The following is a 14121-nucleotide window of genomic DNA, read 5'->3' on the forward strand; positions in this document are numbered from 1 at the left end:
TATACGACACACATAAACACATGAACTGACTAATGGAGGCAGCAGTGGATTGACAACTCATGGCTGCACTGATGTAAAATCACTGATTTTCTTTGTAGAATTTGGTGCAGGGAGTGAGATGAAGTCAGTGCTGACGATGTGTCACAACCTCACACAACTCTGCTTCAAAAATCCTGAACTATCGTTCAACGCTTTAACAATTTACAACAATTTTACGCCTACATGTTTCACGGAGACATTGTGATTTCGACTTTCATACTAAATATTTAGATTACTTAACAATAGCTTTAACTTGTGCTACAGTATCACTTTTTGTACTTTTTTTTTGTACTTAGCAAATGTAAAATATAACATCCTGGCAGAGCTGCTACTGCGGTGGCAGACTTGTAGTCTGGTTTTAGATCTTGTTAAGTCGCCGCTTTTGTTTTGGCCTGTAAGTCTTCCTTTTCACTGGCTCAGTAAACAAAATGTTTCGCTTCTAGATACATTGTTTGTGGAAGTGAAGAAGAGCCGCCTCATTAGAAAGAAAAAAAAAGAGTTATCTTTAGAGAGTTAGAAGCTGACAACAAAATAAAACATCTCTGTGTTTACATACAGTAAGTGTTCGTTTTGTTTCAGCCTGGTTCACTCTGGTCCTGACCTGGGGTCTCCTCACTCTGGCACCGAGCTGTTCTTTGCCACTAGGACTGGCACACGACTCGGCATCGAGACGTACCTGTTCCGGGTGGAGACAAACAAGGACCTGTCCCTGTGGACCAGACACATAGTCAACGGATGCCACGCCTCAGCTGAGATGATCAAAGAAGTCAGTACAAGTGAGTGCCCACATGTGACACATGAACATTAGTGACAGGTAAGATGGGCCAGTTGTGGTTCAAGTGGACTGAGCAGGGGTGGGCATGCTGCAGCAGAATCAATCCAGAGAGATTTGAGAGGCTGCAAGAGTAAGTATTGCCTAAGGCCTTGCATAGCTAAAATAAAGTCTTAATCTAGTGCAAAAAGCAAAATATAGCCAGGCACAAACACAGACTCCCACAACCACTGAGACTCTGGAGGGTTTGTGATCTAATTTGACAGCCATATGGAAGATGTAGACAAAGCACTTGCTATTTATAGAAAGGAATGCTATTCTAGTGTGCGTGTGTGTGTGTGTGTGTGTGTGTAGCACTGGGTATCAGTCGTCCAGGGAATTCCAGCAGAGTACCTCCCACCTTCTTTTTCCCCTTGGCTCCCTCCATCTCTAAGCACAGAATGTCCCTGGAACTGCACTTCTCCCCTGAGTCCCCTGTCTCTCTCCATCTATGATAACACCAAGCCAAAGTTTCACTTCAAACTCCACTCACACATGAAACAGCATGTATCCAGCACCGCATGCCGCACAACCTCAAAACTACAACCGTCTTGTCAGGGTTTATCGACGCCAAACTCGTTACAACTCCGCTAAATCACATCTGCGCGCCAACCTAGGTTTAAATGTCACGCTGCGAGGGCTCGGCGAGGCCTCGTCCACGTCGGCACAGAGGGATTTACTTTCTGGCACCGCGAGGTGTGTGATAGAAAAATCAGATTTCCTATGTCACAGCTGTTTAATGGGAAATGTGAATGACAGAAGGACATCTTATTTAATCCTGTGACCAAATGCTGTCTAGACTGAAACTCTCGGTGAAGTATTGACATGTTGCACCTTAAAAGTCACACGAGAATGGACAGATAAACGTTTAATCCTGGTTAAATTGATTTATTTTTGGCTGCTTGAGGACAACAGGAACACACTGCAAACACATCACATGACCATGTTGTCAAGTTCGTATAACAAATATGTTTGTGAACAGTCACACACTCAACCAGAGGCTTTTCAAGGGAGTTTTGGGCCCAACATCAAACCAGACCCCACCTTTGACATAACTCATTTAGTCAATGTGACGGAACTAAGGTTTTAGGACTAAGCATGTGGCATGTGGGCTCCAACCATAGTGCAAACAGAAGAAGAAGAAGACATGTTGAACTCCAGGGCGTTGTGTTTTTGGTCTGAGAAGGAGACTGACTTTATGCTCAGTCACCTTAAAGTTAGTAAGTTGTAAAGTATTGAAAAATTATACATAACCCTGTGAGGTTCTTTTATATATTAAAAAGATTAGTTCAAGAATCGTCCAGTACTTCCTGCATGACCGAGAGCATAACGACTATTACCCCACTACATACTGTAGATGTAGACTTGTCTATCCACGCAGCTGCATCAAATATTTAGTGTACAAATGTTAATGTATGCTCAAATGCAAAAGTCATTAGCACATTTTTGAAGTTTTCTTTTCTTTGACAGATTGATGTTGGCACAAAGCCCTGGTTTATCCTCATGGAAGTTTAAAAGTAATTTACACTTCACTGTGAAAAAAGGGTGACAATGCATATATTTAGCTTTTTTTTTTTCATCATTTTCCACTCCGGTAGTCATTGAACTGACCTTGCTGGCCTTTTCATTTGTGTAACGTTCTGATAAATCACGTCAGTGGTTTATTCACCGTCAAGGCTCATGATTAAGATTTGCTGTGAAGACAGATTAACTCTCAATCACTTACCATTTTCGTGTTTCAAAGTAATTTATGTGAAATCAAATTCCTCCGGTGCTTGGCCAGCTGTTGTTACAGTTAATTATTACAGTATGTCGATGGTGACCTTTCTGAGATTGTATTGAACAGAACACGCTATTTTTATGCATACGTTTTAAATCCTTCCCATCTTCTACAGCTCGTAACGTCTCAGTAAATATATTCAAAATCAATCATTTGATCGTGTGTGCTATTAATATTTAAAATATTGTTTGAAAAGCAACATCACTAAAGGGTAAGGGAACTTTTTCTGGAGCTTTCTCATAAGGGGTTTTGTGAACTCCTGTAATACCTTTGTAAAAACCTTTGTAATTTTGATGTGCAATGTAATGGTTTATTTTAAACGCTAAGATTTTATTTATTTATTTATTTTTAATTTGAACTGAGGTCACAGTTTCAAATATTAATTCATGCACATTCATTTGCTACAAAGGACAATTGTGTCTTTTAATAGAACTGGAATGAATGGAATGAAACTATTCAGTGTTGTTTTCTCGTTTACTGTTCCCAGTATGGGGAGTGAACACATGATTCAATTTTAAAATATTTCATGTCAGTGCTCCTTATTGTGTCGCTGGACTCCACAGCTTTCTTGTTAATGCTGCAGCTTGTTACAGTGTCCGACCAGTAGTGAGCGAGTCATTTTTCCATGATTGGATGAGAGATGAGCGATCCAGGAGGGCTGATAAGTAACAGCACGCCTGCACGGGTGTATCACACTATAGTGTTACTCCTGGTTCACACTGGATGCCTGTGCTGTATTCTGTCATATTACGTTCATTTATAAGTTTCTGCGTCATCTATTTATCACACAGGAAGTATGCAGTTCGCGAAGATAGACATAATGCATCGAAAATGTTATTGACATTTTACCACAACGGCGATAGTAGCTCAGTGGTAGAGTGAGTCGTCTTTCAACTTGTGGGTTGTGGGTTTGATACCCAGCTCCGCTTTTCTACATGCTGATGTGTCCTTGGGCAAGAAGATGCTTAACAACCCCACGTTGCTCCTGACAGATGTGCCAGCGGTGTGTGAATGGGTATGAATGGGTTGACTAGAGAAGTGTTATACACAGGTCATACAGACCATTTAATTATATGACACCTGTCACAGTATTTATATTTTTAGAACTATTTTAGCAGCTGTAAAAATTATATCAGGTGAAGGGCAGACCCTCTCTCTCTCTCTCTCTCTCTCTCTCTCACTCTCTCTCCCCCGCTGTCCACCTAAGTCAGAGATAAAGCAGAAACTAAAGTCACGGTGTGAGCACGAGGTGCAGCAGACACGCTGCCGCTGCACAGCAGTCACTGCACACGGCAGCGACGCTCGTGCCACACATCCAGTGTGAACCAGACCTCAAAGTTTGGACTTAAAATATGAATGGTCATGAGGAGAAGGCGCTGGATATTTCAACCTCCCAGTTAAAAACTATATGTTCTGCAGATCTGAAAGTCCATTAAAAGAGAGCAGGAAATGAAAGCCATCATTCAAACTATGAATCAAAGTAGTGAACATTGTTTGGTTTGACAGGCAACAGTCAAGTCAGTCCGGATATGGAGCTACTTTTGTTTGAGGAGCTACATAACCTGTTCTAATGCGCAACTATTAAACAAAGCATAGAATAGATTTATTGTTCTTTAAAAAGCAATATCACACTGGACATTGTACTGCATATATGCCACTGCATCACAGCCGTGCTGATGTTCACTACAACAGCAATCTCTCTCTCTTAATTAGGTGGATTGGTAATGAAGAAATAAAAGGCTAAGTGACTTGGAGCACATAGAAAAAGCACTTTCACCTTGGTGATTATGGAACATTAACCAGTTCACCTGCTGAGACTGTGAAGTAGAGCACAGCAGTGGGGACACAGTGTCAAATGATGAAGGGTTTTACCTGCTGTAAATGTCATTAAAAAGTTAAAGCAAATATTAAAAATCAAGACCTCTAATAACCTTTTGGTGTTTTCCACTTGTTGGTATGGTAACCGAGTAACTTTCCCTCTTACCCCCTTTCATTCATATCCTCTCTATCTGCGCCGGTGTTATCACTCCCCCCCCACCAGGCAGAAAGAAGGGCTTTTGTTGGAGCCTGAAAAGCCCCTTTTATTTTGTGTGTGTGTTTTGTGGTGGGAAACCCAGCTTGCCCCAAAGATCAATGCTCTCAGGTAGAAGAGTAGAGTTTCATGTCTACTTTTCATGACAAAAGCGCAACTGTTGTGCCATTTGGTTGATGATTGTCCTCTCACATCATCACAATAATATAACACCTCACAAGACTCAGACGAACAGAAATTCCTTCTTCTAACCTTCTTTCTGTTTTAAGCTTTAAAATCACAGTAGATTACAGGTGAGTCTATTTCACTCTGCTGACACAAAAGAGTCAGGAGCCCATACTTAAGGTAGACTCGGCTGTTTGAGGGAACTCTAATCTCCACTTAACGCATGCATTTTCTTTTTTTAGCAAATGAATAATCCTACAATGCACCTGTGTGATTATGAATTTGACGTTAGCAGTCAGTTTGTAGCTGATAGTGAAGCAGAGGGTGGTGAGCTTCAAGCTCCATTTATAATCTCTGAGGCTCACAAGTTAATCTACAGTTTAATTCTGCAAGTGTGCCTGCAGATTTGGGCTCTGACTTAGAACACATCTACATATACATGTATTGTGTGTTAATATATAAATGGCAAGGTAATTGTCACAATTAAAAAAAAGTGTCACTTACAATCTCCTTATCTACAGGGCTAATTTACGTACCGTGCTAATTGAAAATCAATTAGACTCTTCGCTTTATAGCCTTGTTTGTAACTGTGCCCATGTTGTTTCAGTGTAGTTCGCTTTTTACGACTTCGTCACATCAGCCGAGTCATAAAGTTAGTGTGACAACCACACAACATGGTCGCAACGTGCAGGAAAACAAGTAAACAATCATTGCATTGCAGCACAGCTCAAATCATTCAGTTTTCCTCTCTGCGGGTGAAATAAACTCCCAAAGAATTGTTTGTGAATTGTGTTTATTCACAGCCAGACACATATTTGTGTTTCATAACACACCGCCTGCCTTTGTAGAAGAGCTGAGGGGATTTAGGTGTGTATGGCGCGATTAGTGTGTTTTGACAGAGTAGACGGGAGAAACGGCTCGTTGATAGGCAAACACACATATGTCTCACATACGCGCCCACATTTGTCTTTTATGTCACATACTGTATCTGCAGATTGGAATATACACTCCCTATCTCTGCCTGTACAGAGGTATTGCATACACACTCACTGTATCTCACACACACACACACATGTGCAACACTGTTCCTCTCCATACATGTCACACACACACACTCACGCTGACACATACACACGCCCTGCTCAGTTCTGTCAGCAAATAATGGAAAGATAACAACTCCCTTCTGTTTGTCACAAGGACAGAGCGACTTCCTGTAAGATTGGATGTCATCAAGTGAGAGGTGCTTACGCGGTGAATGAAGTTTCCAGCATGTGGCCTTCATGTCTGCCACGGGGGTTTCACGCCGCTGTCATTGAGAAGTGTGCATAAATGCGTTGGGGAGACAAAAGAGGCTCTTCATTAAAGCAGAGGAAAGCGATGCATGAACTCGTGGAGTAGATAAAGATAGTTCACTCAGTTTTTTTAGCAAGACCCGTGCTGTGAGGAGAGCGAGTGGGACACAAAGTGCTCGGAAATGTGTTCGAACAGATAAATGACTCCCTGCTTTCAGCAGGTAGGTCTCCGCACGAAGAGAAGAGTCTGTCCCCGAAAATGTGACGCATTAGCTGCAGTTACTAAAGAAGTGTGGCGTGCACAGTATTGATGTATTATAATGGATGTGAGATGGGGCCCTATTGTCAACAAAATGGAACAATATGTTTTAATGAGGGGACGCATTAAAAATATACGACGTTGTGATTTCCAAGGAGTTTACAAGCTGTGCTGTCTGAGAAGATTTTGTTCTACCCTCATTGATACAAATGAGAAAACCCTCTAAACATTTATGAAGCCCGGATTTATTGCAGGACATTAGTTTTAGCTCTGTGCATGTAATAAACAGTAGAAGTAGTATTGTTTTATGCTTCTTCTTTCAAACACATCGTACCGCCAATATTATTATATTACAAGCTCTTAGCCCAGGCTTCGTTCAAGCTGAAATAATGTCTTGAACATGTATATATGTCTAGTACATATATACAGTACTGTGCAATAGTTTCAGGCACCACCAGCTCTGTTGTTTTCATCTGTCTGTCAAATTCTGTGATCATTGGAATTTGCTCAAGCATGTCTTGAATAAACCTGGCGTAATAGTTTCTTTAAATGAAATAGTAGAACAAACACAGGATTTACCAGTAACGTTAATTAAGGTTCCACTCCAGTATTAACAGAGCTGTGTTATTGTTCAAGTGTAAGGGTAGATCACGCTATAGAGGATGTTTCGAGTAAAGTGTAAAGAAATAATTATCCTCTATTGTCGTTGTAGCATTGCTAAAACAACAAATCTAATGGTGGCCTAAGACTTCTGCAGAGTACTGTATATATACTATATATACGTACTGACATCCAAAAACTTTGTTCTCTAAATGAATGTGTCCAAGTAAATTATTAATGGAATCTAATACTGCAAAAACAAGTCATTTTGTTTCCGTGTGTGTGTGTGTGCTGTCACATGTAATGCGGAGCAAAGGACTGCTGTTAGTGTGTCATTCATACACAAAAAAGAAACATCCAGCTGAGCTCACTTACATAACATGTTAATCTCAGTCAGTGATCCTGCCTGCACAGAATCCATTAGAGCACAGAGAATGTACAGTAATTCTCCTTCATATCAAATGGATGGAAAGTATAAAAACTGCCTGTCATTGTACTCACTTATGCGCAATACCACGGGGGTTCTAAACCCTTGGGGATCGGCCTAGGGCCGGGACAAACTTGAGCTGCGATCATAAGGAAATTTACATTCATTTAAAGATAAAAATGTGTAACATTTTTGCATTAACATTAAAAGACTAATTTGATGTGTTTTGTGATCCATAAAAATCCATATGTCTATTTAAGGCAATGGACCATTTCACTGTGGTCGCCTTTTAATGACCCTTTCACTGAATCATCTCTGCTACACACTTGTGTGGCTGCAAAAGCACAGCAGAACCACACAAGATAAGACCCGCTGATGCCGCGCTGATGCCAGATGTCATCAAACTCTTCTGCTTTTGTTTTGACTGAGAGAACCCTAGTGGCAGAAATGACATTCTGGACTGTAAATGTAAAAGTCACTTGACCCTCATGCCCACGAGTCACTCACCACTATGACCACAATGTCTCCAGAAAACAGACCTGGGGTGCGAGCTGAGTATTTAGTTTTGTGTTTCTTGTTTGGTGGTTAGGGTTGAATGTGGTAGATATCCATCAGAAGGATGACAACTACTGTCCAGTTCCTTTTCTTGCACGACATACAGGGTTGTCAAACTCAATTACAGAGGGGGCTGAAAGTAAAAAAAAAACGCGTCCAAAACGACGGCCAGGCGAGGTGAAATAATATAATAATCAGAACAAAGCAGGCTTATAGATTGAATAAAGACACAAATCAAATTGAAACTTATATACACAGTAGTTCTAGTACGCAATGTGTATGTTCTACCTTTTCTCTTAAAGTGCAAAGCAGATGTTGGTATAGAATCCAGTGGAGCAAGACTAAGGAATATTTTTGACTGATCATTTTCTAGACATATCACTCAGCCTGAGTTACTGTTTACACCTGCACTCAAAAACTTAAGCTCAGTCTCTTTAATATTTCTAGGAGCTAATGAGCTACAAGTGTGATTGCTTTGTTTTGTTGTGCCTTCAAAGGACACAAGAACATATAGCTGATGTGCTCTGCTGTATTCCAGTAGAACAGCACATACAGGCCTTTTGTCACATGTATTTTAGCCAATAATTAGCTGTGATTTTTAACCTAAAAGAGAGGGAGCAAAATCCTTTTAACCCCCCTTGGTTCCAGCTCTGTGTTTTTCAATTAGTTTAATTCTTTTACAGGTGAGGTAACTTGATGTGTGGAATTGATTAGTGTGTCAATGAAGGAACAGGGCAGACCAAATTCACTTGTATGGCGAGCCGCATGTGGGCCACGGGCCTCGAGTTTGACACATGTGCACTACACCAGTGATTTAAATACTTTTTGTTATACTATTAATGCAGGAATATATTTATTAGAACAAAAAGAATTAACAATGTCAATGTTAGCAATCAATGACGATAAATATCCTCTCTGTCTATCACCAGGTTGTAGGTACCAAGGTCAGGAGTGTCGGCTGGTGATTCACTATGAACAGGGTTTCTCTGTGCATGCTGACCCCACACTGGAAGACTGGGAGAACGGAGACGAGAGAAGAGCTCTCACTCCTACAAAACCCAAAGTGCTGCTCTCCTACCCCTACGAAAAACTAAAGACGTCGTCAGACGATGGAGTTCGCATGCTGCTCCTTGACTTTGGAGGGAAGGAGGGAGAGATTGTGAGTATTTGATATTTTGTGAAGCTTTTTTTTGATTTCTTGCAGAAAATGTGTCGAGACAAGGTTCTGACAGAAGCTTATTCATAACTCATGGAGAGAGATTCAACATAGATTACAGTAATAGAGGAAACACGGGGAAAACAACTGAAGACTTTTAATTAATTTACTAAATGGATCTCCAACTATTTTTGATAATCGATTAATCGTTTGAAGCTTTTTTTACATTATTAAAACAAGATTTCTGATTGTTTTAGCTTCTTAAATGTGAATTTTTTTCTTCATTCCTTTGCTCCATATAACAAAGAAATCACTAAAAGTGAATAATTTGTGGACAAGACATTCGAGAACATCATCATTTCCAGGTTTGACAAACACTGATCAATGTTTTTTTTCCCGTTTTCTGACATTTTATGGTCCCAACGATTACTCGATTAATGGAGAAAAAAATCAACACAGTAATCGATCGCGAAAATAATCGTTAGTTGCAGCTACACCTTTAAGTTTGAGAAGAAAAAAGCTCTAAATCAAGCTTTCACAGCGGTAGCTGTGTAGCTCTCAGTAAACAAGTTAATAACCACTCTCTGAGGATGAGGAAGCTCTCTCGGACACGAAGCAAAACACAAACTGGAGGAAGAGGAAGCTATGGTAGAGCAGCACAGCAGAAAGTAAATTACACCAATTCATCACAAAATAACTTGACTTTCCTGTAATGAAAGGAACCTCACACATACATAGGTGTGTTTTTAGAGTAAGATTTAAATAACATGTCACTTACTGTGAGACTTTTCATCACATGTTTCAGGGGGGATTTAATGTTGCATCTGAAAACAACCAAGTACAAACACTCCTCCTACTCAACATGATCATCATTTTGGTTGTCAAGTTTCACTTTTCTACCCTTTGACAATGTTCACATGGGCATTATTAATGTGGGTGACAGGAGAATGAACTGCAGCTCTTTTATTACCCTTCCCCTGGCAACCCTACAAAAAAAAACAGTTTTTACCCACAAAGACCGCATCGAGGGTTTATCATTCATTAAGCAGCAGCACTGTGATTCATTGCATGTTGGAAAGAAAAATGATAACTCAAGTATTTTTTCTCTCAGTTTATGGGATTTTGGAAACAGGAAACCACATAGTCACCTCTATCTTTCTGTACGAATCCACATATACTGCAGCTCTGATTCAAATCTCTCTCAGATTCACCCATGTGTGTCTGACAGCTCAGGTCACACTGAAGACTAAGTTTTAATTTAAAACCCTAAAGGTGTAGTTGCCCAAGGTCACAGGACACACTAGCCATGTGATCAGAATAAAAGACTGATCAGAATAAAAATGCTTCATGTAAACAAGTCAATCTGAGTACTCTGATTGTAAGTTCATGGGCATATGGATTTTAGGGCAGTAAATTAGATATGCTTGGATTTAATGTAAATGTCCTCCTGCCTTCTGCGCTTGTTAATCGATTGCAAGAGGAGTATGAACGGCTGCAGCTGTAGCTTTGTTATGGAGCGCAGAAGAAACGTATTATTGTTTGAACATGATGTGCATTTTTGAAAAAAAACACAGAAGTAAATGTCACAGACACGAAAGAAAAGAGCGAGGAGCAACAACACATGGGGAAGTGAAGCTTTTCCGTTTCCACCACTACTTTCAGACAATTGAAATTTAAACAGAGCTAATGTCAGCACTGCCTTGGCAGAACGCACCTCAGAACACGTTGCTGTCTCCAAGAACCAGCCTTGGACATGGACATTCGCTCTCACTGAAAACATGGCTGCCAGCATCTAAATGGCTTTACACACAACCACGAGGAAAAAAATCCAAGAGTGGAACACACACAGGAAAAGAAAAAGAAAAGCACTGATAGTAGTCCTTTTCTGAAGTGGACATAAGTGTTTGTAAACATGCCTTATCACTCAAAATCCTAAATACTGAACTACTGGTTAATAATAAAAAAGTAAAAATACCCATGTCATACCTAGAGCTGCCAAGCTGCCAGCAAAAAAAATCACCTAAATTTGACTAAACAGTAGTTTATGTTGAATGTATAATCTCGTAAGGCTTTAAAAACAGGTTATGAGTCACAGAAGTGGCGAAATATCCTGCTTTTGATTCAAGCTATAAACAGAGCTGTGTTCACTGTGAAGTGGTGTCCAAGTGTTTAGTGATGAACTCCAAATAGGACTTAAGAGTCATTTTGTAATGTATATTCTATAGTTTTGTGTGTTTTACCAACTCTTTGTTTCCTTCCTTTGCTTAATCTCAGTCTCCTTTTTGCATTGCTGTTCTTGATCTGCTATTAATTCATTTGTTTCTCCCTCCTTTTGCAGCAACTGGACCTTCACTCGTGTCCAAAGCCTATCGTCTTCATCCTCCACTCCTTCCTCTCAGCTAAGATCTCCCGCCTGGGTCTGGTGGCCTGACAGCTTCTCTAAAGAGACACTTTTGGCTCCTTCTCAAAATCGAAATCCCACCTTGTTTCCTCACCTGTCTGCAGAACACAATGTTTAACTCCTTCAGTTGAGTTGAGGACCCAAGCTGAGTGAATGTAGCTTCTTTCTGAAAATTGACCTTTCTCAGGTCTCCAACTCTAGATTAAAGAAACACTGGAGAAGCCAATCTAAATTGGTTTTCCTTTGAGTGAAATAGACAGGTTTTGTTTCTTTTCCTTTTGGACAACCCCCTCTGTTAAAGGGCTGCATGGACTGACGTGTTAACTGAAGAACCACATTAGAAATAAGATGATTTAGAGGGACACACCAAAGGGAGCCGATTGGGCATTAGTGCCATGTCCGGGACTGGAGGAACAAGTGCAACAGGGCTTGATACAAGTTCACTTTTAATTCAGTCATTTATATAATTTATTCACCATTAGCTCTGAAAGCACACACTGAATTTCACTGGTGATTTTTTTTTTCTTCCCCAAAAACTGACAGCTACACAGAGGAAAAACATTTGTCATACATTTGTCTTCCTTAGTGTCTCACGAGATGTCTTGTTAGAAGTGCCAGTATTCATCATAGAACCTGGAGGCCACATTTAGTGACACATTGGAATCAAAATTAAATAGTCGCAGTGTTCTTTTAACAGGTTTCATATGGTGACCATCTGGGGGTATTTCAGTGTTTGACTGAGTTGACAGTGATGTCAGCTATAATGACTTAATATAAATATACATATATATATTTATATAATTTCAATTCTCTGGCCCGTTTATCACTCAATACAGGAAAAAGCAAATCTCCAGTGAAAACAGTATTACATATACAAGGAGGTTTATGATCTGGATTTATATAATACTGCTTTAACAACAGTACTGAACAAAAGTCTCACCAGCTTTGTGGTTATTTGTCTGTCACATTCTGTGATTATTGACATTTTGATTGATATGACTGAAATTCGGTCTTGTGTATTAGCATGGATTTAACTTAAGTGCATATGTCTTGAATAAACCTGACAAAATATACCTTTTTCACAGCAGATATTTTTCCAAATTAAATGGTAGGACAAACACATGTTGCACTCCAGGTTTAAGACAGCCTCCCTTGTGTTTTTGTATTAGGTCACACTAAATACTTCAATAGCTCCCACTTTAACCTCTAGGAGCAGTTGTTGTTTTTTGTCTGTGTCATTTTAAAATGGCATTCATATGTCCTGTATTTTCTGGAAGTGTTTCGATAACGTGACTCGAGAAATAATTATATTGCATGGTCATTACAGCATTGCTAAATCTAATGGTCTAAAGACTTTTGCACAGTACTGTTTATAATTTAGTATTATTTGAAATACACATCTTTGACCTAATAATAGAAGGTAGTGTTGAGAATTTTTCGGAACATTCACTTTATTACTTTCTTGCTGAGAGCTAGATGACCCTCTGTATGAAGCTAACGCCACTAGCCGCTCATTAGCTTAGCTTAGCATGACGACTGTCCACACTGGCATTCAGTTTAATCCCTTTGCTGCTATTTCTGGATGTAATCATCTTCCTCACTGAGACAATATCTGCTACAAGTCATTTTGATTTAGTAATTCTTAATATTCATACTGAGGACTGGAAATGAATCACATGGTGCCACAGTCAGACAATGATGACAGTAAGGTAACCACCATCTTGAAGCAGCCATTGTTTTGTTAGATATAATCCCACAGACCAATTCTGTTTACTGCTCTGTGGCTGACATGACCTGCTGTCAGGTCTTTTCTTGTGCCTTCAGATGACTGAGAGAAAAGAATAAACATTTTAGTTTTTAAAGAAATGAACAAGAGCGAGACAGTGTGACTTCTATTATGGCTACATTAGCTTGAAACCTTTTGTTTGCGCATTTCTTTTATTTAACATAATTCCAATGAACATTTTACACACACACTGTGAACAATGATGCACACTTTTTAATCCTGCCACACTGTAAAAGAAACCCAATCCTTTTTTTTTTGTTGATACTAAATGATGGCATTGTAACACACGAAGAATCGAGTATTACCATACAACCTCAAGTAGAGAGAAGCACTTTGAGTAAAGGCTGCTTTGATGTGTACTCTGATGCCTTCGGCAGCTATACTGTACTGTCACTCAGAATGATAAAGTTTAGTTTTTAACTCAGATTGTGCACATAAATCATGTATTTATCAAAAGTGACACAATGAGTCTCCTTTTTTTTGTCTTCACTTGTTTTCTTCTTAATCAGAAAATTTGTAGTTTTTTTCAAGTGTATAGCACAATTTTTTGTATATATAAAAAAAGTCTTACAATTGATACAATTTGGAATTTACATTTTTTCTAAGAGATCAATAGAACTGTGTGATTTTTTTTAACTTTACTTTTAAGTCATTAGAGGACAATTATGTCCACTTCTAACGGATGTAAAAAAAATATTACGGATTCATATTTTTTCTGCATAAATCTCTTAAACATTTTCAGCCTTGCTCAAAACTACCAAGCATTCAATAATTTTTAGGATTTTAACCCTTTAAATGCCAGTTTGATTACTTGATGT

The 14121-nt window shown here is 39.4% G+C and overlaps 1 protein-coding gene across 2 annotated transcripts in view; it reads left to right on the forward strand.

Moving 5' to 3' along the window:
* Positions 1-13763, forward strand: part of sntb1 (syntrophin, basic 1) — a 35535-nt gene extending 21772 nt beyond the window's left edge. For both annotated transcript variants that reach the window (XM_044016904.1, XM_044016902.1), the window contains exons 7-9: positions 619-815; positions 8890-9119; positions 11455-13763. In XM_044016904.1, the coding sequence (XP_043872839.1) occupies positions 619-815; positions 8890-9119; positions 11455-11547 (520 nt within the window). In that variant the 3' untranslated portion in view covers positions 11548-13763. The remainder of the gene's footprint in view (positions 1-618; positions 816-8889; positions 9120-11454) is intronic.
* The last annotated feature ends 358 nt before the right edge of the window (positions 13764-14121 follow it).

Source organism: Solea senegalensis, unplaced genomic scaffold (assembly GCF_019176455.1).
Source record: "Solea senegalensis isolate Sse05_10M unplaced genomic scaffold, IFAPA_SoseM_1 scf7180000014859, whole genome shotgun sequence".
NCBI lineage: Eukaryota > Metazoa > Chordata > Actinopteri > Pleuronectiformes > Soleidae > Solea > Solea senegalensis.